This window comes from Mesoplodon bidens, assembly GCF_964165515.1.
Source record: "Mesoplodon bidens genome assembly, chromosome: 3".
Taxonomy (NCBI): Eukaryota; Metazoa; Chordata; class Mammalia; order Artiodactyla; family Ziphiidae; genus Mesoplodon; species Mesoplodon bidens.
The window spans coordinates 153,037,187-153,058,365 of NC_138178.1; the positions used below are offsets into that span (position 1 = coordinate 153,037,187).

Genomic DNA, 21,179 nt, shown 5'->3' on the forward strand with positions numbered 1-21,179 from the left:
CTACCATGCTGGGCCACTCAGCTGTCTCAGAAGTGGACAAACGTTACTCTCTCTCTCATCCCTTTCTATACTTGCATGAGGAGGTTAAAAGAGAAAAAGGTCCAGCTTCCTACTTATTTTAGAATAAGTTTAAATAAATCAAAACAACAACCAACATTACTCAAGTAACCTTATCCATGAGAGGGCCTAAATGTTCCCCGGTGTAATCAGGCTCACCTGCCTAGCCCAGGGCCTCTGCTGGAATTAGAATGGCCTTAGACTCCAGACACAGTGGAATTGTTCCTGCACTCAAAACATTCTTCTCTTCTTTCTGGGAGCCAGAGGGCAAGTCAGGTTCAATTAAGTACAACAAGAACAACATGGCGTTCAAAATAAGAGCTATTTATTACAGCTATTTATTACAAAAGTAAATGGCCTCTGATTATCTGTGGAAAGTTTTTTTTTTAAATACAAAACGTGGTTCAAGAAGCCGGCTGGAGGTTGAGCTAACAAACGTCTCCTTCCTCCGCCAGCAAGTCTGTGGGGCGTGTCCCATTCTGCCTGCTCCTGGGGGCTGGAGCCCATATTCAGGGCACCACCACGACAGCCCCTCTCCTCAGCATCTCCCAACAACAGAACCTGAGTACCTGAAGCTGCATCAACCCATGCAGCCTTGTCCCCAGAGAAGTGTCTGCCAGTCTGGGCAAGGAAGAAGAGGAGGGAGTGGGCGGACAGTTCTTCTCCATCTTTGGAAAGCAGTGTAAGAGACAAAGGAAACTTTTGTCCCCAGTGTGGCCAAATTAGGAGGGAGGGATGGGCAGGAAGCTGGCTGAGCTTTCTCCTTCCTCACCCTCACTCAGAGTGGCTGCCTTCACAGCACCTCCCTTCCAACAAGCTCCTATTAGGAAATAAGGCACAAGGGAACATCAGCCACCTTCCGGTTGTCATCGTGGGGCCGCTGTTCTTTGCTAAGAGCCAAGCACAGGTTCCTGAGTTCCACCTCCAGGAGAGCCCACCAAGATGGCTGCCCCCACCCAGCTCAGAAGAAACAAAATTGGCCTGGGGGAGAGAAAGGGAGAAGCGGGGGAGGAGGGGAGAGCAGGAGGTTCTCCATCCCAGTTCTCCTTCCCTTCCAGAAATGCAATTAAGCAAGCAGCCCAGACTCAGCACCCGGCAACGCTTCCTGCTGGGGGAAGTCAAAAGGGCTGCAGCCCTGGTAAAGGGAGGTCATCAGGCCCCAGATCTAATTAACGAACCTGCCTTGCTTTTGACATTGCTGCATTTCCTCTATTAACATTAATGATGGTTGGTCTGAACGTCCAAGCATGGCCAGAAGCTTCCCTCCCCACCACCCATTAGGTAGCGCAGCCTGTCCTTGGGACCAATTTCCAGTCTCCGTGGCAACCGCCTAGCAAAGATGCTCTAAAGAGCTCTGACCCTGTCAGAGCTGGTGGGGGCTACAGAGGAGGGAAGATGGAGTGTGGCAGAGATGCATCATTAAACCTTGAAGCATCACAGTCCTCTGAGACAAAATAATATTTTGTCATGCACCGGGAGGCCGGAGGCCGGCTGAAGGATTGGCCTTGGGTTTGTTCAGTTCTAACCCAAGGGTTTTCTTTCTCTCTTTCATATGGGGAGGAAGTAAAAGGAACAGCTCTGAGCTTCTTGCTTGGGCTTCAAAATGGTAGAGAGGAGAAGCTCCCAGGCATTTCTAGGTGCTCTGGGTCTTTGGGGAAAAAGAGGTTGGTGAGACAGTGACACAGAGTAAAGGAAATGAAATGAAGTGGAAGGGAGGGGGGCTGTCAGCAGGGGAGGACTAGAGAAGTAAAACTGGGGAAAGCTTAGTGAGTGACAGGAACACCAGCCCAGAAAGGCCAAGGCAGCCCACACCCCGACGCCGGGCTGGGACCCCAGCCCAGCACCATACACATCCCTGCGCTGCCACACACCCACCTCAGCTGCTAAGAGAGGGCCCCCAAGGCTCTCCCTGCAATCAGGAGAATGCATCGGGCCCACCCTCACAGTCAGGCTGGATGCAGAGGGCAAGGGATGGGCAGCCAGAAATCACCTCTGGCTCACAGGGCCTGAGAACACACAGTAGCCAAGGACAGGGTGCCGTCCCTCCCACCAACCTCGTGATGTGACGTTCTCAGATAGCGAGGAACTGAGGGCTGAGGAGGGCCAACAGGGCTGGTGAGTCCTCAGCTGCCTCGCTCTGGGGCCCAGTCCTCTGCGCACATCGCAGGCGAAGTCCAGCCACCTGCGGCCACAGAGGAGACTTCCCGGCAGCAGCAGCCACGTGGGGAAGCAGCTGGGAGGCGGGCCCTCCAGCTCAGGGGCCTCAGCTGTCTTTGCTTATTTGTGGGAAGGAGGGCAGCACAGCCGTGACAATACAATCTGCTCTGCCCTTGGTGACATCCCAAGGTGGGGTCAGTGCTTTCAGCCTTCTTGGAGGTCTGAGAATTTTTGATGAATCTTACAAACCAAATCCAGTGTGAAAAAAACCCCCAGAGAATACTACTGTAGCCCTGGACGATTTAGAGTTCATGACACTCAGCTGTCCACAGTCACGGTCTATCTTCCACAGGTATACGGACACACGCATCCTCACACGCACACTCCTCCCACACTCACACCCACCCTCTCACACACTCATCCACACACACTCCCCCCACACTCACACCCACCCTCTCGCACTCATCCACGCACACTCCCCCACACTCACACCCACCCTCTCGCACACTCATCCCTCCTCACGCTGCACACTCGGGGAAACGGGCCTGAGAGATGTTGTCGCCTGTTGCTGAGCCAGCCCCGGTGGAGGAACCGCTGCGGTTAGAGCAGAGCCATGGCCCTCTCTAGTGGCTTACACTCTGGGTATGCTCCCAGGGCGTGGTCCTGGCAGGTGGCAGAATTCCGCGGGCTCCTCAGGCAGCTTCCTCCACAGCTGGGAGGGTCCAGGGACTGGCTCCACAGCTGGCTGTCCCCAGGAAGTTCCTGGACCCAGGCTGCAGTCCTTGCAGTGGTCTCAAAAGTCCCATGATTCCAGCCACCTTAGTCCTGCCATCGGACTTCGGGGGTCCTGGGCTAGCGGACCAACCATCCCATATGCCAGAGGATGAAAGAGGTAGAAGCTGAGGGAGAGAACCCAGGGGGAGGCAGTGGGCGCCCTGCAGACCCGTGAGATTCAGCTCCTCCTGCCGGGGCTCATCGGACCCTCTCTACCTACAAGGCCCACCCCTTTTGGTCACCACGTCTGCGTGAGTTTGCCACCTGGCCATACCAGAGTCTGCGAACTTGGAAGAGGCTGGCTTAATGCCAGTGAGGGAAAGGGCTCTTCCCAAGAGGCCCAGGAGACAGAGAAGTCCAGGGTCTGGTCATGGACTGTTCGGCCCAGACCTTTTATTAAAATGTGGAAATGCTCTCGGGCCTCAGGCCCCTGATTCCCTGCTCAGGCTTTTGTGTTGCCCCGCCGCCCCTAAAGGCCAGTGATTCTCAGCGCGGATCTGTGAGGCCTGTGAGGTGGGGAAGAGGGCGGCTTACCAAACGACACCCCCTCCTAGTCGTTCTGAGCCGCACCACAGCCCCGGCGCCCCTCCACCACCAGCTCCCTCACCCCACTGAGAACTGTTCTGGTTGGGAGCCACGTGACTAAAGAGGGGCGCCCTCCCACGTGGGCCGGAGTGGTCCGTAAGCTGGGAGCCACTGGCAAGAGGAAAGAATGCAGAGAGGTAGCCCGTGCTTCGCCCATCTGGCTGCACATTCGGGTCATGTGGGGAGCTTTAAAAACTGTGGCTGACAGGACCCAAACTGGGCTCAGCTGTATCAGAACCTCTGGAGACAGAGCCGGGCACCAGTGTGCTTCAAAAGCATGCCAGGGGTGTCTAAAACGCACCCGGGACCGAGGCCTCAGTGCTGGGGGGCAGCAACGCAAGGTGCAGGGGGTGCTCACCTGTAGGCAATTCCCAGGAGCAGGCTCAGGATTCCCAGCGTGTGTACGTGCCCAGCCAGAGAAAAGGAGGCCAGGCTCCAGGCACAGAGCCGCAGGAGCGTGTCCCACAGAAGGCCTATGGAAGGAAGAGAAACCTCGCACCGGTCTGGCAGAGGATGCCTTCTGGGGAGGCAGCAGACGGAGCCCCCCAGGTCAGGGAAGCAGAGGGCCCCCCCTCAGCGCTGGCGCTCCGTGGTGGCCTCCTCCCCTGCCCCGCCCTTAGTACCCAGGTCCAGGAGGGCAGCGCTGACCTGTCAGCATGCTGGAGAAGAGCATGGCGGGGAAGTAGTGGTGGAAGTAGAGGATCCGGCCCATCAGGAAGAACGGGAAGTAATGGATCATCCAGCCCAACAGGAGCTGCCCACCTCCTTGCAGCAGGACCTGGGACAGCCCTGGGCCCCAAGCAGCACAGCCCGGTCAGCCGACAGGGAGGGGCAGAGAGCCTGGTCTAGCCCAGCTCGGCCCCTTCCTCGCTGTGTGACTTGCATAAGCCACGTCACCTCACTGGGCCTTCCTTCCCTCCTCTGCCCAAGCTGAACAATCCTACAGCAGCTGGCAGGAGAGGAGCAACTGCTTGCTACCCGGCCCAGGGAGGCCTCAGCACCCACGGCAGGGGCGCCAAACCCCAGCAGCAGGCAGCCTGGCCTCCAGCTCCAGCTCCCACATCGCTGCTGCCACGCAGGTCTTTGCAGCAGCAGACGGGGCGGAGGTGCGGGCAGAGGTAAGGACGGAGGTGGGCGAGGGGGCGGCCGGGGACTATGTCTGTTCAGACGCGGAGCTGCAGAGGCAGAGGGAGCCTGTGTGAAGGTCTCAGACGCTGTGGCCCACGGCCTGGGGGCTGCTCTCTACGTGACTAGAGGACAGGGCCATGGGACGAGGGAGGGGCAGAAGAGAAAAGGTGGGCAGCTCTGCATAGAGCACAGAGGTCAAAAGTGACGGCTCTGGGGCTTCCCTGGTGGCGCAGTGGTTGAGAGTCCGCCTGCCGATGCAGGGGACACGGGTTCGTGCCCCGGTCTGGGAAGATCCCACATGCCACGGAGCGGCTAGGCCTGTGAGCCATGGTCGCTGAGCCTGTGTGTCCGGAGCCTGTGCTCCGCAACGGGAGAGGCCACAACAGTGATAGGCCCGTGTACCGCAAAAAAAAAAAAAAAAAAAAGTGAAGGCTCTGAACTCAGTCCGCTTGGGCGTGAACCTCAGTTCTATCCCTTACTGGGACAAGCTTCTTCACCTCTTTGTGCCTTGATTTCCTAATCCATAAAGCAGGAGTAATAAACTCTACTTTGTAGGGTTGTTGGGAGGATGCAGTGTTTAACACAGCACTGGGCATTTGGTGACTGAGTTCTAAAAAGCAAAAGAGACGGGAAGAAGGGGAGGGAAAGGCAAAGGACGGCCCATCAGCAGGCGGGCCCCAGGCACCCTCCTGACTGCTAGGTGGGAGGGCGGGAGAGCCCAGGGACCTGACCTTCAACCTCGGCAGGCAGACGTGCCCCTCTCTGCACGGCCACAGCAAAGATGCTCCCTGAGAGGAGGTAGAGGGCGATGCTCAGCAGATTCAGCCACCAAACCACCTGCAGGGAGACGAGAACAGGAGGGTGAGAGGGAGCAGCAGCTCTCCACGGGCGCAGCTCAGGGCCCAAAGCGCGGCGCGCGGGGCACTCACCGGGTTGCCGAGCAGATACACTCGGAAGTCGGTGTCATTGACCCCTGAGAAGCGCAGGCCCTGTGGAGCAGACGACAGGCTGCTGGCCCAGAGCTCAGCTCCTCCCAGCTGCACGAGTTCCAGGAGGAGGAAGACGGGTCACCCTTCGTAGACAGGGAGCCCTGACGGGAGGCTCGGAGTGGGCGCATTCTCCGGGAGCTCCCTGGGAAGGCTGATCCGAATCGGGGCAGAAGACAGAGCCCACCTCTGGCCACACCGAGCCAGGCGAGGCCGCGCCCTGGCCCCCAGCGCACCCCACGTCCACCAAATCTCAACGCCCTCTTTCTTGCCTCGGGCCCTACCTGATAGTTGATAGGCCAGTGCCAGGGTTTGGATGTGAACTCGTTGTCTTTGGGTTTGAGGCCATTGTTCCCCTGCAGGAAAGTGGCAAAGAAAAGCTAGTCAAAGCAGAGCTCTAGAAGGCCGACAGGAACGTGAGGGACGGGGATCTGATGTGTGGCCAGGTGTCAAGAGAAACCCTCTCTCCTCTCCCCTCTCCTTCCCTTGCAGGGAAGAATCAGGTGCTCATTCTCAGTCACTGCCCACCTGCTTACAAAAACTGACTTACTTTTCCCAACAAGCAAGCCTCCATGTCCCAGCAAAGACAGTCTGTTCAGACCCTCTCTGCTTGAGAGAAAGAGGAATGAGAGACTTGTTTCCCACAGGCACAAAATACATATCCACCTCCAGGCCAAGGATAAGGTGTCAAGAGGATGAGGAGGGGCATATAAAATCAGGGCTGACTCACTTGTTCCCTTGGAAGGCCAATTTCAAACACAAACCCAGAAACTCTAAGCTCCTGGACTTTGAAAAGGTTACTTTAGCCTAGTGTTTCTCAGCGTTTTTTCCCATTGTTGCCTGCCCCCACTCAACCTTTTTAAGACATCTATTCCCTAAACACTCCCCCGCCATGACATTTTAAAGAAATTTTTATTGAGGTATAATTGATATATAACATATTAGTTTCAGATATACAACATAATGATTTAATATTTGTATATATTGCAAAACAATCACCACAATAAGTCCCCTCATGACATTTTAATACCATAGCTATTCTGTATATCTGTTTACATAATGCAGGAATACCTGTGCTTTATACATTAAAAAGTTAAGGGCTTTTTTTCTTTTTCCCACCCTCCAAGAATACATTTTACCCCCTGGGAGCGATATCGCTCTGGTTGAGAACGCACACTTTAGCCTGAAGGACCCAGACACAGCCCATTTAGTCCAACAGCCAAGACTATCCAACAACCTGTCTCTAAATGGCAATATCAGGCCTTTGCTAAAACAAGAAGGAAAAGGAGCAGGATCCTGGATCCTACCCAGCAGGATGGCGTCAGCCTCATCATCAGGACAGACTGAGAAGTCATCCCCAAGAAGGGGAGTGAGGTGCTAGGAGTTAGGCTGGGGTTTCTCCACCTCGGCACTATTGACATTTGGGGCTGGAGAAGTCTCCGGTGTGGGCTGGCCTGTGCTGTGTAGGGTGTTTAGCATCTCTGGCCTCTCACTAGATGCCAGAGGCATTCCTACCCCTCCATGATGCCAGCCAAAAATGTCTCCAGACATTGTTAAATATCCCCTCAGAGGCAAAAATTGCCCTCTATCGAGAACCACTGGCCTAGCCCAAGAAAGATCCAGGTCTGGTTCAGTGAACCACCACACAGTGCCTTACTAACCCAACTCCTTGAGGTCTTGGGTATCACTTGCAGGCCTCCCTACAGTGGCTGGATTGATCCTCCAGGGTTAAAAGTGCCAGTGGGGTGTCACACCCAAAGGGATCAGCTGCACAGCCCCTGAACCATTATAGCCATCTGAAAGGCCTTGGAATGAAGAATGAATCATTCTGGACCCCAGAGCAGCTGCTGAGGGAAATCAATTCCTTCAAACCAGTCCAGTCCAGCCCCAAACCCAGGGACTCCAGCCAGAGCTATAACAAGCCAAGGGCATCCTACACATTAAACTCTTAAGAAATCCAGCTCCTTTAGTAAACCAAGAAACGGAAGGAAGGAAAATCTGTAACCATCATAGGCATGTGTATCTGTACATTGTTCTCTATGCTTAACGCCTAGTGGGCTTATTCCAGCTAACCTCAGCAGGCTGGGCAGCTTTCTCCGCCCAGGCCTTAGGCCCTCTGCTCAGCTAGCAGAAGCCCTGTCCCCTGCAGTTTCTATAGTCCAGACAATTTTGATCTCTCTCCCCATCCTGACTCTACATCAGTTGAATAAGAAAGGTTCCTTATGTCCCTTTTCTTCTTTGACTCTACCTCTTAGATAATGAAAGAAAAAATGAGACTACTTATTTAGATTTAGTCTTAAAATTCTACCCAGATCTAAAATGATCTTTTGAATGACAGGCACATATTCAAAAGAACTATGTCATCAGGCCAGAGTGACAGCTACAAGCAGAGAGTCAAAGAAGGGACCCAGAGATTGCTTATTGTCAACTCATCACCTCCCAATGTGCAGAAATGACAAAATTTGAATTTTTAAATTTAATCTGTTGAAATAAGTCAACTATATTTACTGAGTACTGCTTACAGTACTTACTTAATATTTGTATATATTGCAAATATTACAGTACTTACAGTACTTATCTCCAGGAAAGACCAATTGACAATGGCTCACCAGGGGAAAAATAACAACTGCTACACCTCTCTGCAACCCTGCACAGATACACGAACCTGGCTTGAGATACCGTGATTTTTAAACATCGTTCCTGCAGAACACTGGTTTTCCAGAAGCCAAAGTAAAGAGGTTTCCCCCTCAACATCAAAACTGCATCAGGGTTTTTCCAATTCACAGGGGAAACTTTAAGCTACTAGGTAGAACTTTCTCAGTTTAAAGATTTCTTCCCTCAATTGTTCTTAAACCTTTGATGTCAGCTGTCAGCTACTAACTATGATAGAGAGTACAAATGATGAGTCTTTAAAACCTTAAAAAGAATCAACCATGCCCCCTAAACAGTTTGTTTCTGTCTGGGAACCTGAGTGGGCTCCTGGTTGGGATTTTATGCTGCATATAAACAACACACTCAAATTAGCTGTTCATCCTAACTAATCCTAATTTCATATGATGGAATCACCTATCAGTGTCTCATGATTTTCAACCAAGGGCACTATGATTTTCAGGAGATCTGCCACTTCAACAGAGGTGAGATTCACTTAGAGGCAGAGGAGTGTAGTGGTAACTAGCACTGACTCTGAAGGCCTGGATCCACCTCTTACATTTAGCTGTGTGACCCTGGGCAAGTTCCTTAACCTCTGTGCTTCAATTCCCTCATCTGTAAACTGGAAACGATAATCTGTGGAGGACTGTAATAAGGATTAAGTTAATATATGTGCAGTGCTTAGAGTAGCGCCTGGCACATAAGAGCTACATAAGTGTTCATCGTCATTACCATCACCATCATCACCACCACCATTCAATGCCTTTGAAGACCAAGTAAGCCAGGATAGGTGAAGACACTTTCTAAGTCCTCCACAAGGGGGCAGTGGGTCTATACCAAGGTTACTGATCCATGATCCAAATTTGTGGATGCCCAAGAGCTCTTAGAGAAGCCACGAAATGGGAAGGGGCCACAGTACCCGGATCATCACCATGTGAGCCTCCAGCATTATCTCAGGAAAACTGGGCTGTAGCACCTCCAGGCTGATGTTTGGCACTAGAAAAAGAAATGACAGAGGTGTAAACCTTCCTCACACACCCCCTCCTCATGGCTGTCTGTCCATAGTGTCCACACTGCTGTCAGGGTCTGAGTGTAGCCTTCCTGACAAGCCAACAAGCAGGTGAGAGTGCTGAGGAGACAGAAGGATTCTCGATCATTCGTTCAGCACGTATTAAGCACTCAGCAGATATTCTGAGGGGGGCAGTGGCAACAGATGAAAAGCCCTGGCCCCGGAGCTCCCGCAGCCCTCGGCACCATCAGCCTTCATGACGCTGCTCCCCCGTGAGGCAGGGCTGTGAGGAGAGGGACCGAGCCTGTCGCATTCACCAAGGCATCCCCAGGGCCCCACATGGCTCCCAGCATCTAACCAAAGAGCTGTTTAATTACTTAGTTAATTAGCTGGTTGGTTAAATTAGGTGGTAAAAAGAATGAAATGGGAAGCATGAAGAGGAGAAATCAAGCGGAAGCGCGAAGGGGGTCGCTTAAGAGGACAGATGATGAATCCAGACACGCACTGAGTTGAAGATGACACGGGAGTGGAAATGTCAATTGGAGCCTGGTAGTATAAATATGGGGATCAGATCAAGGGCTGCAGCCATTGCTTTCTGTAAAAGCCTTGGCTGGATGTGGGGAGGGGAGGAGCCTACACAGGGGCAGAAAGGGAAAGCACTGGCCTGCTCTAAGCCTTGAGGGTGGGGAGGTAACCACAGAGGGGATAGAATAGCCCAGGAGGCAAGCAGATGGACCTGCATTATAGGCAGCAAGAGAGTCATATCCAGCGGGAGGCAAGGAAAGTGACCAGAGACAACCAGCTCTGGCCCCGAGTGAGGTCGTAGGTCACTTCAGGGAGAGGAGTTTGAAGAGGATGGGAAGTTTAAGTGGGTGGGGAGAAAAAAGGCGCCCCCTATCTAGACAATTCATATGAAGAGATTAGGTTTAAAAAAGGAAGAAAATGGCAACAATAAGATAAAGTGGGAGCAGAGTCTGTAAAGGTTTCTTTTCCTAAGATGAGAGTTACTTAGAAATGTTCCCTTCAGAACCAGCCCAGGACATGGCCTCACTCACATTTGGGATTGATATGGTCTTCCACATTCCAGATGGAGTTGAGGGTTTCCTTTAGGTATGGAGTGCAGGTGACTTCCAGCTGCTCCCAGCCCCTGTGAAAAGTAGTCACAGATGTCTCTCGGAAGACCTGAAACCCACCGGAGAGTAACACTGCCAACTGCTCTTCAATCTATGGCGCCCCTCTCTTTCCAACCCAGTGGCCATGCTTTTTTCAGCCTCACACTTTTATTTTCCACAACTATCCTAGGAGGAGTCTAGCACACAACATTCCCATTTTAGAAAGAGATGTAGATCCAGAGAGTTATCACAAGCCAGATGTACAAATGTTCAACTATTATAACAAACACCAAAGGAACTCTGGAGCTCTGGGCTCCATAAAACTCCTGATGCCTTTCCTCCCCCCATCCACCACAAAGAAAAAGCAAACCTGAGGTGAACATCGACCACTGTGAAATGGAAGTTTTTGGTATATCCCTTTTAGTGTGAAAGGAAAAGCATGAGCCACTCATGGGACATCAAAACCCCAGAGACTCACCACTTGGGCAGGACCTTTCCCGAGGAGCCCAGGACACAACCTGTCACCAGATGGATGAGGCGAATTCGACTTCTCAGCACTTTGATTCGGTTTCCAAATTTTCTGTTTACAACCTCAATCCGCCAGAAGTCATTTGAGTCTCCTGTCCCATTCTGCCACATAAATCAAAGAAAGTAAGATGACTTTAGAGAAGACGTATCAGAAAAGGGAGATGGTCACCCTTTCAGATGCCATCATGTAACAATTAGGTCAAAGACCAACCTGGTCTAAATGACTGAGGTGGGAAAAGGAACAAGAGGGCCATAGAAATATACCAAGTGACTGCCATTGTCCCAGCACTCGCAATTACAACCAAGAAAAGTAGTATAATTCCTGGAACCTTAAGTCTAATTCTTCACTTTATAGAACTAGAGTTTAAGTTCTAAATAAATGTTTTTGCCCTTAAACTAAACTCAAGACATCACCGTATGCCAACAGAAATAAATTTGGGCTATTTGCATCCATTACTGGTGGCCATGGGGACACTCACTCATCGAAGAAAGGTCTGGCCTAGATATCGTACTGTGGAAATTAAGACAGTTGCGTCTAATTCTCCTCAGGAAATGCCCACCAGAAAAAGATGAAGTCCAGAGTCTTGGCTCTAGTAAAATGTGGGATGAGCAAATAGAAAGAAGGTTGGGAATTCCACCTTAAGGAACCCAGAATCTTTACTGAAGCACCAAAGCCCTTGGAAGGGAATGTAACAGATAGTCATAAATCTACTTTCCCACTAGTTGTTTCTGTTTTCAAATTACTCCCCAAGCCATAAATACTCATAGAGCTTCCTCTATTAACTGCATCATCCCAAGGCAGTAAAAATCCAAAGCAATGTGGATAATATCCCTCTGTGGAACAGGGAAGTAATCCTTAAAAATAAAGCCAATGAGGGCTTCCCTGGTGGCGCAGTGGTTGAGAGTCCGCCTGCTGATGCAGGGGACACGGGTTCGTGCCTCGGTGCGGGAGGATCCCACATGCCGCGGAGCTGCTGGGCCCGTGAGCCATGGCTGCTGAGCCTGCGCGTCCGGAGCCTGTGCTCCGCAACGGGAGAGGCCACGGCAGTGAGAGGCCGGCGTGCCGCAAAAAAAAAAAAAAAAAAAAAAGCCAATGAGAATTTGGGATCTGGCAAAGGATAAACTTGTATATTCATCTGGGGTCATATTGTGGCCCTGTGGCTTCTAAGTATAATATGATTTTAAAAGAGACCCTTATTCATATTTGACATTTATTAAGTGTCAGAACATAAAAATGGCATGGTAATTATGGGAGGCAAGAGATGGAAACAAATAGACTTCATAGGCTGCCTTTCCCACAGCAAAAAGCCTAGCCAGAAAGTTCCTAAATGTTAAGAGTCCCTGTGCAGCCAATCGTGAGGAACATTCCAGATTTCTGGGGAGGATGTGTTCCGCCACATGGCCCTGAGCCAGGCCTCACAGTTTTTGACATCCTGCTCACACTCGAGTGGCTCACTTACTATGCCATAGCCTGTGACCTGATAGTGCTTCCGGGTCAGGGGGGCCTCGTGATAGTGACTGTGCAAGTTCCGCGAAGTCCTAGAAATTAAAAGAGAGAAGTGCCACTATTCTGAAGAAAAGAGATGTGCAGTGTTTCTTCTTTTACCAAGGCCACTCAGAGTCATCTGTTTGGATAAGAAAAATTAGAATCGGGGCTTCCCTGGTGGCGCAGTGGTTGAGAGTCCGCCTGCCGATGCCGGGGACATGGGTTCATGCCCTGGTCCGGGAAGATCCCACATGCCGCGGAGCGGCTGAGCCCGTGAGCCATGGCCGCTGAGCCGGCGCGTCCAGAGCCTGTGCTCCGCAACGGGAGAGGCCACAACAGTGAGAGGCCCGCTTACCGCAAAAAAAAAAAAAAAAAAGAAAAATTAGAATCCAAACCATTAAATCCAACATATCGGGAGGGACAGATGGTAGGAGTACTGGACCATATGCCAAGAAAGGGGCTTCACTTCCGAACAGGTGACAACTTCAGGTGGGGGGCAGGGGGATGACTGAACACATTGGTGGCTTTGAGGCAAGCTAGCCTGACTTATGAGGTAGGTTTAGGGAGAAGAAAATTAAAATTTGTAATCTACATATGCCTGAGATAGGTAAACTGCCTCCCTACCATCTATGCTTTCTATTCCTATCACCAGTTTTACAAAGTGGGGATCTGTGGGGGAAGTGGAGGGTTTAATTTAGATTTTATTTACTTTGTGCTTTTTGTAATAATCCTTACTTTATCCATAATAAGTAATCAATGTTCATTATAAAAATATTGGAAATTTGCAAAAATAAAATTTAGTTAATAAATCTTAAGTTATTTAAAAAAATAAAATTTATTTAATAATAATAAAATTAAAATTTTAAGTATCCATAATCTTACTGACTAGGGAAAAAACACTGCTCATAGCTTTTCTATATGTATATTAAAAAAAAATCCCTGATTTAAAAAAAAAATTCTGTATCTGACAATTCATATGAAATTTTTGCAGGGCTGCTTCTGTTGCCTATTTTTCCTGTTCATTCTTGCACATGGTGCCCTATTTCCTTGTATGCTTAGTTATTTTTTACTGTGTACTATTCACTGTCACTGAAAAACTATTTATAGGAATGGATAACCACGTCTTTCCCAAAAGAGGATTAACATTTGCTTCTAGCCAGGCACCTAGGGAACATTACCACAGTCTTAGGACCATGTTCATTTAAATTCATGGCCTGAAGATTTTGAGACCATCCAGGTGAAATGAATTTGGGTTGCAAATCCATATGACGATCAACTGGTAATTACAACTTCTCAGGAACCAGATTTAGTGTCCCCACCAACCTCACCCCCCACCCTGCTCTCCCAAACACACTCTGGATATAGGTAGATAGGGCAAATTTATCCTAACCCTAAGCCTTTGGGGGTTACAAATTTGGGGGAAGATCACAATAATTTACCACTTTGGGTGAGCCTAGAGCTTTGACTTTAAAACTTCTTCTCTCTAGAGAAGTCAAAACCCAAAAATCAAAACTCAAGATTGTGGGTTCAGGGCAGAAGTAGCCACAGTGTCCCACTTTTTCTCTGGATTCCCCCTTTCACTGAGATTTTGACCTAGTAACTCCTTACTATCTTGTCAGTTCTTTATGCTTTTAAGAAGATGTTTCTACATTTTCCAGCATTTTTAGTCATTTTCAGTGAGAACACTGGTTAAATGAACTAGTTTGCCATATTCAGAAACAGACTCCTATACCTTTCTAAAGGCAGCCCCTTAAGAAGAAGCTTTGGGCAACTCAATTTTTTTCTTTCTTCCCCCTAGGAAAAGGGCAGTTGAAAGGTACCTTCAAAATCCAAAGCTTCCCAAAGCCAAAATAGGCAAAGTAATCATTCTCCCATTCTAGCACAGCAGCCTTGTTCCATTACTAGAGCCTCATCCACATTTGACTTCTGTTTATTTCCAGCTTAAAAGAGCTCTATACCTTTGATGCTCATGCCACTCATTTATCCCAAACAGCAAAGTTACTTACTCTTTGTGTTCTAGTCGAATGACGTCTCCATGTCTTACAAACTCCACCGGGAGTGAAGGGTCTAGGGGATCTGTCAAGAAGAAACAAGCATTGATGTCTGAAACCGTTCACTCATTAAGCTAGCATTAATCAAGGGCCTACCAGTAAAGAGTTATAGTACAACGTGGTATGCGCATGAGGTACTGACAGAGTGCTGTGGGACCAAAGCGAACTGTCTTAGAGGATGAGGGAAGGGTGTCCCAGAGATAATGACTGAAAAGACTCTCAAAGGAGAGGGAGAAGTTGTCAGGTGAACAAGTGGGGAAAAGCCACAGAGGTATGAAAGAGCAAAACTCATCTGAATCAGTGGCAAATGAATTCACGTGGTTAGGGAGCGTGGGCAGGAAGGAGAGTGGGAATAGGTGAGGGTGTGGACAAGTGGGGCCAGACTGTGTATGCCAGGCTAGGAAATGTGCCCTTTATCTGACAAGCACTGAAGCCCTCACTAGAGGATTTTTAAGCTGGGAAGCTAAATAATAAGACTTTCCTTTTAGAAGTAAAAATATAGTCTTTCAAATATTAATTCCATGCAAAAGACCATTTGCCCAGCTCTCTTCAAAATCAAATGTTAAACCCTGCATATTTTACCAGTGATTATCTTGTCTCTGGCAATAGACTTGATAAACGTGAGGCAAAGAAAATGATGAAAGAAAAGAACTACTTCTGTATCGTCAAGAAGTCAAGACCAGTGAGGATCTAGAAAAGTGACGACAGTGGAAAAGGAGTTGGCAGTAATCACAGCAACACAGAAGGTCCTTGCAAATTTCTGTCCCAGGCAGTAGACATTAACACTCAAGGTCAGGAAAGACAAATCTGCCAGGACAAATCACTGGCTCTCAACAGAATTAGAGAACTCAACTGTAGAAATGCCCATTCCTGCGCTGCCTTCTAAGGTCTCTTAAGAAGAATAATCAGGACTTCCCTGGTGGCACAGTGGTTAAGAATCCGCCTGCCAATGCAGGGGACACAGGTTCGATCCCTGGTCCGGGAAGATCCCACATGCCGCGGAGCAACTAAGTCCATGCACCACAACTACTGAGCCTGCGCTGTAGAGCCCACGAGCCACAACCACTGAGCCTGCAAGCCACAACTACGGAGCCTGCGTGCCACAACTACTAAAGCCCACGCTCCCTAGAGCCCGTGCTCCACAACAAAAGAAGCCACTGCAATGAGAAGCCCGTGCACCGCAACCAAGAGTAGCCCCTGCTCGCCGCAATTAGAGAAAGCCTGAGCGCAGCAACGAAGACCCAACACAGCCAAAAATAAATTAATAAATTTATTTAAAAAAGAAGAAGAAGAATCAGCAAGATGACAAATCAAATAAGTCAAAGGGGAGGGAAGTTTTAGTTAATATGGATCTGTGGGAGAGGGGCACTTATGGCCATCAAGAACACAAAGACCTTTGTCTAGACAGTTCCCCCTTCCCAGAATGCCTGTAGTGATCTGCCTTCACACGAATCCTTAGTTACCGGAGTGATATGCAGCCACCTTAACCTGGAAGCCACAGTGGAATAACAGAACAGGGACGTTCAAAGACTTGGTCCGTGCCAACATGACTTTAGAAGGAAAGCTGGTCTTCCTTCAGAACCCCTCATTGCAACAGACTGCTTATGTTTGGCCTGTTGAATCAAAACAAAATCTGTAACAGTACTATAAGGGACAGAAATAGATCCTGCCCAAAGGTGTCATAATTTATACTACCAGGGAGTAGGGTGCAAAGACAGTGGTCATGTAGGCCACGTGTCAAGCCTAAAAACCATGGCAATAAGGGGAGGTGGCGAAAGGAACAGAGAAGGTAAATTTAGATGAGCAGCTGCCCACTTCCCCACAAAGGCCAGGAGCAGCTGACTCGAGACAGGCTGAGCCAGGTGGTGTTTGCTGAGGAGAGAACACCTGTGGCATAAGACAATCAGAAGGTGAGCTGGAGATGCTCTCTGTTCTGTTCTCTTCTCAGCTGCAGCAAAAGGCACAGTCTGCAGGTAGCCAGCTGTCTGACCAAAAAACCAGAAGATCCAGACATAGCCCTTGTCAAAAAGCCCTGGGAGCCCCATAGTTGTGCTTCAGAGCAGCTTCACCCTGGCCTGTCAGAGGCAGATGCACAGGCATTGAGGGAGATCCCAGGCACCAGCCTAGATGAGCCCAGCCACAGGGCTGGCAGGCCTGCAGATCTCCAACAGACTGGCCCAGGCCTGGGATGACCAGTGGGCAGCAGCCCTATATCACATCCAGACAACCTGAGCTGTACCACATGCTGGGGTCTGCAAGGCTTGGTGTGCTCTAAATCAGAAATGAAAGAAGCCACAGTGTGCCCCAGGCACGTGTCCAGGTAACCTCTTCTGGATTAAGTCTGAGTCTCAGCTGTCTGAGTCCCATATATATGCTGTCTACAAGAGACCCACTTCAGACCTAGAGACACATACAGACTGAAAGGGAGGGGATGGAAAAAGATATTCCATGCACTTGGAAATCAAAAGAAAGCTGGAGTAGCAATACTCATATCAGATAAAATAGACTTGAAAATAAAGAATGTTACAAGAGACAAGGAAGGACACTACGTAATGATCAAGGGATCAATCCAAGAAGAAGATATAACAATTATGAATATATATGCACCCAACGTAGGAGCACCTCAAAACATAAGGCAACTGCTAACAGCTATAAAAGAGGAAATTGACAATAACACAATAATAGTGGGGGACTTGAACACCTCACTTACACCAATGGACAGATCATCCAAACAGAAAATTAATAAGGAAACACAAGCTTTAAATGACACAACAGACCAGATAGATTTAATTGATATTTATAAGACATTCCATCCAAAAACAGCACATTACACTTTCTTCTCAAGTGCACATGGAACATTCTCCAGGATAGATCACATCTTGGGTCACAAATCAAGTCTCAGTAAATTTAAGAAAATTGAAATCATATCAAGCATCTTTTCTGACCACAATGCTATGAGATAAGAAATCCATTACAGGGAAAAAAACGTAAAAAACACAAACACATGGAGGCTAAACAGTATGTTACTAAATAACCAAGAGATCACTGAACAAATCAAAGAGGAAATCAAAAAATACCTAGAGACAAATGACAACGAAAAGACTACGACCCAAAACCTATGGGATGCAGCAAAAGCAGTTCTAAGAGGGAAGTTTACAGCAATACAAGCCTACCTAAGGAAACAAGAAAAATCTCAAATAAACAATCTAACCTTACACCTAAAGAAACTAGAGAAAGAAGAAGAAAACAGAACCCAAAGTTAGTAGAAGGAAAGAAATCATAAAGATCAGAGCAGAAATAAATGAAATAGAAACAAAGAAAACAATAGCAAAGATCAATAAAACTAAAAGCTGGTTCTTTGAGAAGATAAACAAAATTGATAAACCAGTAGTCAGACTCATCAAGAAAAAGAGGGAGAGGACTCAAATCAATAAAATTAGAAATGAAAAAGGAGAAGTTACAACAGACACCACAGAAATACAAAGCATCCTAAGAGACTACTACAAGCAAACCTATGCCAATAAAATGGACAACCTGGAAGAAATGGACAAATTCTTAGAAATGTATAACCTTCCAAGACTGAACCAGGAAGAAATAGAAAATATGAACAGACCAATCACAGGTAATGAAATTGGAACTGTGATTAAAAATCTTGCAACAAACAAAAGTCCGGGACCAGATGCCTTCACAGGCGAATTCTACCAAACATTTAGAGAAGAGCTAACACCCATCTTTCTCAAACTCTTCCAAAAAATTGCAGAGGAAGGAACACTCCCAAACTCATTCTACGAGGCCACCATCACCCTGATACCAAAACCAGACAAAGATACTACAAAAAAAGAAAATTACAGACCAATATCACTCATGAATATAGATGCAAAAATCCTCAACAAAATACTAGCAAACGGAATCCAACAACATATTGAAAGGATCGTACACCATGATCAAGTGGGATTTATCCCAGGGTTGCAAGGATTCTTCAATATACTCAAATCAATCAATGTGATACATCATATTAACAAACTGAAGGAGAAAAACCATATGATCATCTCAATAGATGCAGAAAAAGCTTTTGACAAAATTCAACACCCATTTATGATAAAAACTCTCCAGAAAGTGGGCATAGAGGGAACCTACCTCAACATAATAAAGGCCACATACGACAAACCCACAGCAAACATCATTCTCAATGGTGAAAAGCTGAAAGCATTTCCTCTAAGATCAGGAACAAGACAAGGATGTCTACTCTCACCACTATTATTCAACATGGTGTTGGAAGTCCTAGCCATGGCAATCAGAGAAGAAAAAGAAATAAAAGGAATACAAATTGGAAAAGAAGAAGTAAAACTGTCACTGTTTGCAGATGACATGGTACTATACATAGAGAATCCTAAAGATGCCACCAAAAAACTACTAGAGCTAATCAATGAATTTGGTAAAGTTGCAGGATACAAAATTAATGCACAGAAATCTCTTGCATTTCTATACACTAATAATGAAAAATCTGAAAGAGAAATTATGGAAACACTCCCATTTACCACTGCAACAAAAAGAATAAAATACCTAGGAATAAACCTTCCTAGGGAGACAAAAGACCTGTATGCAGAAAACTATAAGACACTGATGAAAGAAATTAAAGATGATACAAACAGATGCAGAGATATATACCATGTCCTTGGATTGGAAGAATCAATATTGTGAAAATGACTATACTACCCAAAGCAATCTACAGATTCAATGCAATCCTTATCAAATTACCAATGGCATTTTTGACAGAACTAGAACAAAAAATCTAAAAATTTGTATGGAGACACTAAAGACCCCAAATAGCCAAAGCAGTCTTGAGGGAAAAAAACGGAGCTGGAGGAATCAGACTCCCTGACTTCAGACTATACTACAAAGCTACAGTAATCAAGATAATATGGTACTGGCACAAAACCAGAAATATAGATCAATGGAACAGGATAGAAAGCCCAGAGATAAACCCATGCACCTATGGTCATCTAATCTATGACAAAGGAGGCAAGGATATACAACAGAGGAAAGACAGTCTCTTCAATAAGTGGTGCTGGGAAAACTGGACAGCTACATGTAAAAGAATGAAATTAGAACACTCCCTAACACCATACAGAAAAATAAACTCAAAATGGATTAGAGACCTAAATGTAAGATTGGACACTATAAAACTCTTAGAGAACAGAGGAAGAACATTCTTTGACATAAATCACAGCAAGATCTTTTTTGATCCACCTCCTAGAGTAATGGAAATAAAAACAAGAACAAACAAATGGGACCTAATGAAACTTAAAAGCTTTTGCAAAGCAAGGGAAACTACAAACAAGACGAAAAGACAACCCTCAGAATGGGAGAAAATATTTGCAAATGAACCAATGGACAAAGGATTAATCTCCAAAATATATAAACAGCTCATGCAGCTCAATATTAAAAACACAAACAACCCAATCCAAAAATGGGCAGAAGACGTAAATAGACATTTCTCCAAAGAAGACATATAGATGGCCAAGAAGCACATGAAAAGCTGCTCAACATCACTAATTATTAGAGAAATGCAAATCAAAACTACAATGAGGTATCACCTCACACTGGTTAGAAAGGGCATCATCAGAAAATCTATAAACAACAAATGCTGGAGAGGGTGTGGAGAAAAGGGAACCCCCTTGCACTACTGGTGGGAATGTAAATTGATACAGCCACTATGGAGAACAGTGTGGACGTTCCTTAAAAAATTAAAAATAAAACTACCAGATGACCCAGCAATCCCACTACTGGGCATATACCCAGAGAAAACCATAATTCAAAAAGACACATGCACCCCACTGTTCACTGCAGCACTGTTTACAATAGCCAGGTCATGGAAGCAACCTAAATGCCCATCGACAGATGAACAGATAAAGAAGATGTGGTACATATATACAAAGGAATATTACTCAGCCATAAAAAGGAAGGAACGAAATTGGGTCATTTGTAGAGACATGGTTGGATCTAGAGACTGTCACAGAGAGTGAAGTAAGTGAGAAAGAGAAAAACAAATATTGTATATTAACCCATATATGTGGAACCTAGAAAAATGGTACAGGTGAACCAGTTTGCAGGGCAGAAATTGAGACACAGATGTAGAGAACAAACGTATGGACACCAAGGGGGGAAAGCGGCCGGGGGTGGTGGTGGTGGTGGTGTGATGAATTGGGAGATTGGGATTGATATGTATACACTGTTGTCTATAAAATGGATGACTAATAAGAACCTGCTGTATAAAAAAATTAATAAAATTAAATTTAAAAATTAAAAAAGAAAAGACAGCTCTAAGAGATCTTATCTGTCTTGCTCACTGCTTATCCCTATGCCAACAACAGTCCTTGGAACGTAGCAGGGGCTCAATAAATAACTGTTGAAAGGATAACTGAGATCCGTAAAGATGGCAAAAAATGCTCAGGAAAGCCCATCCCAGTACCATTCTTTTGGAGGCATGAGAAATGTTAAGGAGGGCTCAGAGTAAGTAATAATACAAGAAGCGCCAGTTCCCTACCGCATTACCTGAGTCTGTATTATGTTTCTTGATAATCCACAGGTTGTTGTAGTCCTTGTGCAAATAGGTGGTGACCTGGGTGGGGTGGGGGAGGGAGGAGGAGGTGGGAG

The 21,179-nt window shown here is 47.2% G+C and overlaps 1 protein-coding gene across 2 annotated transcripts in view; it reads right to left on the reverse strand.

Annotated features, from left to right (window-relative positions):
- Nucleotides 1-370: 370 nt before the first annotated feature.
- POMT2 (protein O-mannosyltransferase 2) overlaps nt 371-21,179 on the reverse strand; it is a 48,880-nt gene continuing 28,071 nt past the window's right edge. Inside the window, exons 10-21 of one of the 2 annotated variants that reach the window (XM_081228374.1) lie at nt 21,078-21,144; nt 14,478-14,547; nt 12,446-12,524; nt 10,936-11,087; nt 10,401-10,492; nt 9,256-9,332; nt 5,972-6,043; nt 5,631-5,690; nt 5,433-5,538; nt 4,222-4,362; nt 3,932-4,046; nt 371-3,113 (exon numbers count right to left, since the gene is read on the reverse strand). In XM_081228374.1, coding sequence (XP_081084500.1) covers nt 3,008-3,113; nt 3,932-4,046; nt 4,222-4,362; nt 5,433-5,538; nt 5,631-5,690; nt 5,972-6,043; nt 9,256-9,332; nt 10,401-10,492; nt 10,936-11,087; nt 12,446-12,524; nt 14,478-14,547; nt 21,078-21,144 — 1,137 coding nt within the window. In that variant the 3' untranslated portion in view covers nt 371-3,007. The other variant, XM_081228375.1, reaches the window with a different exon arrangement.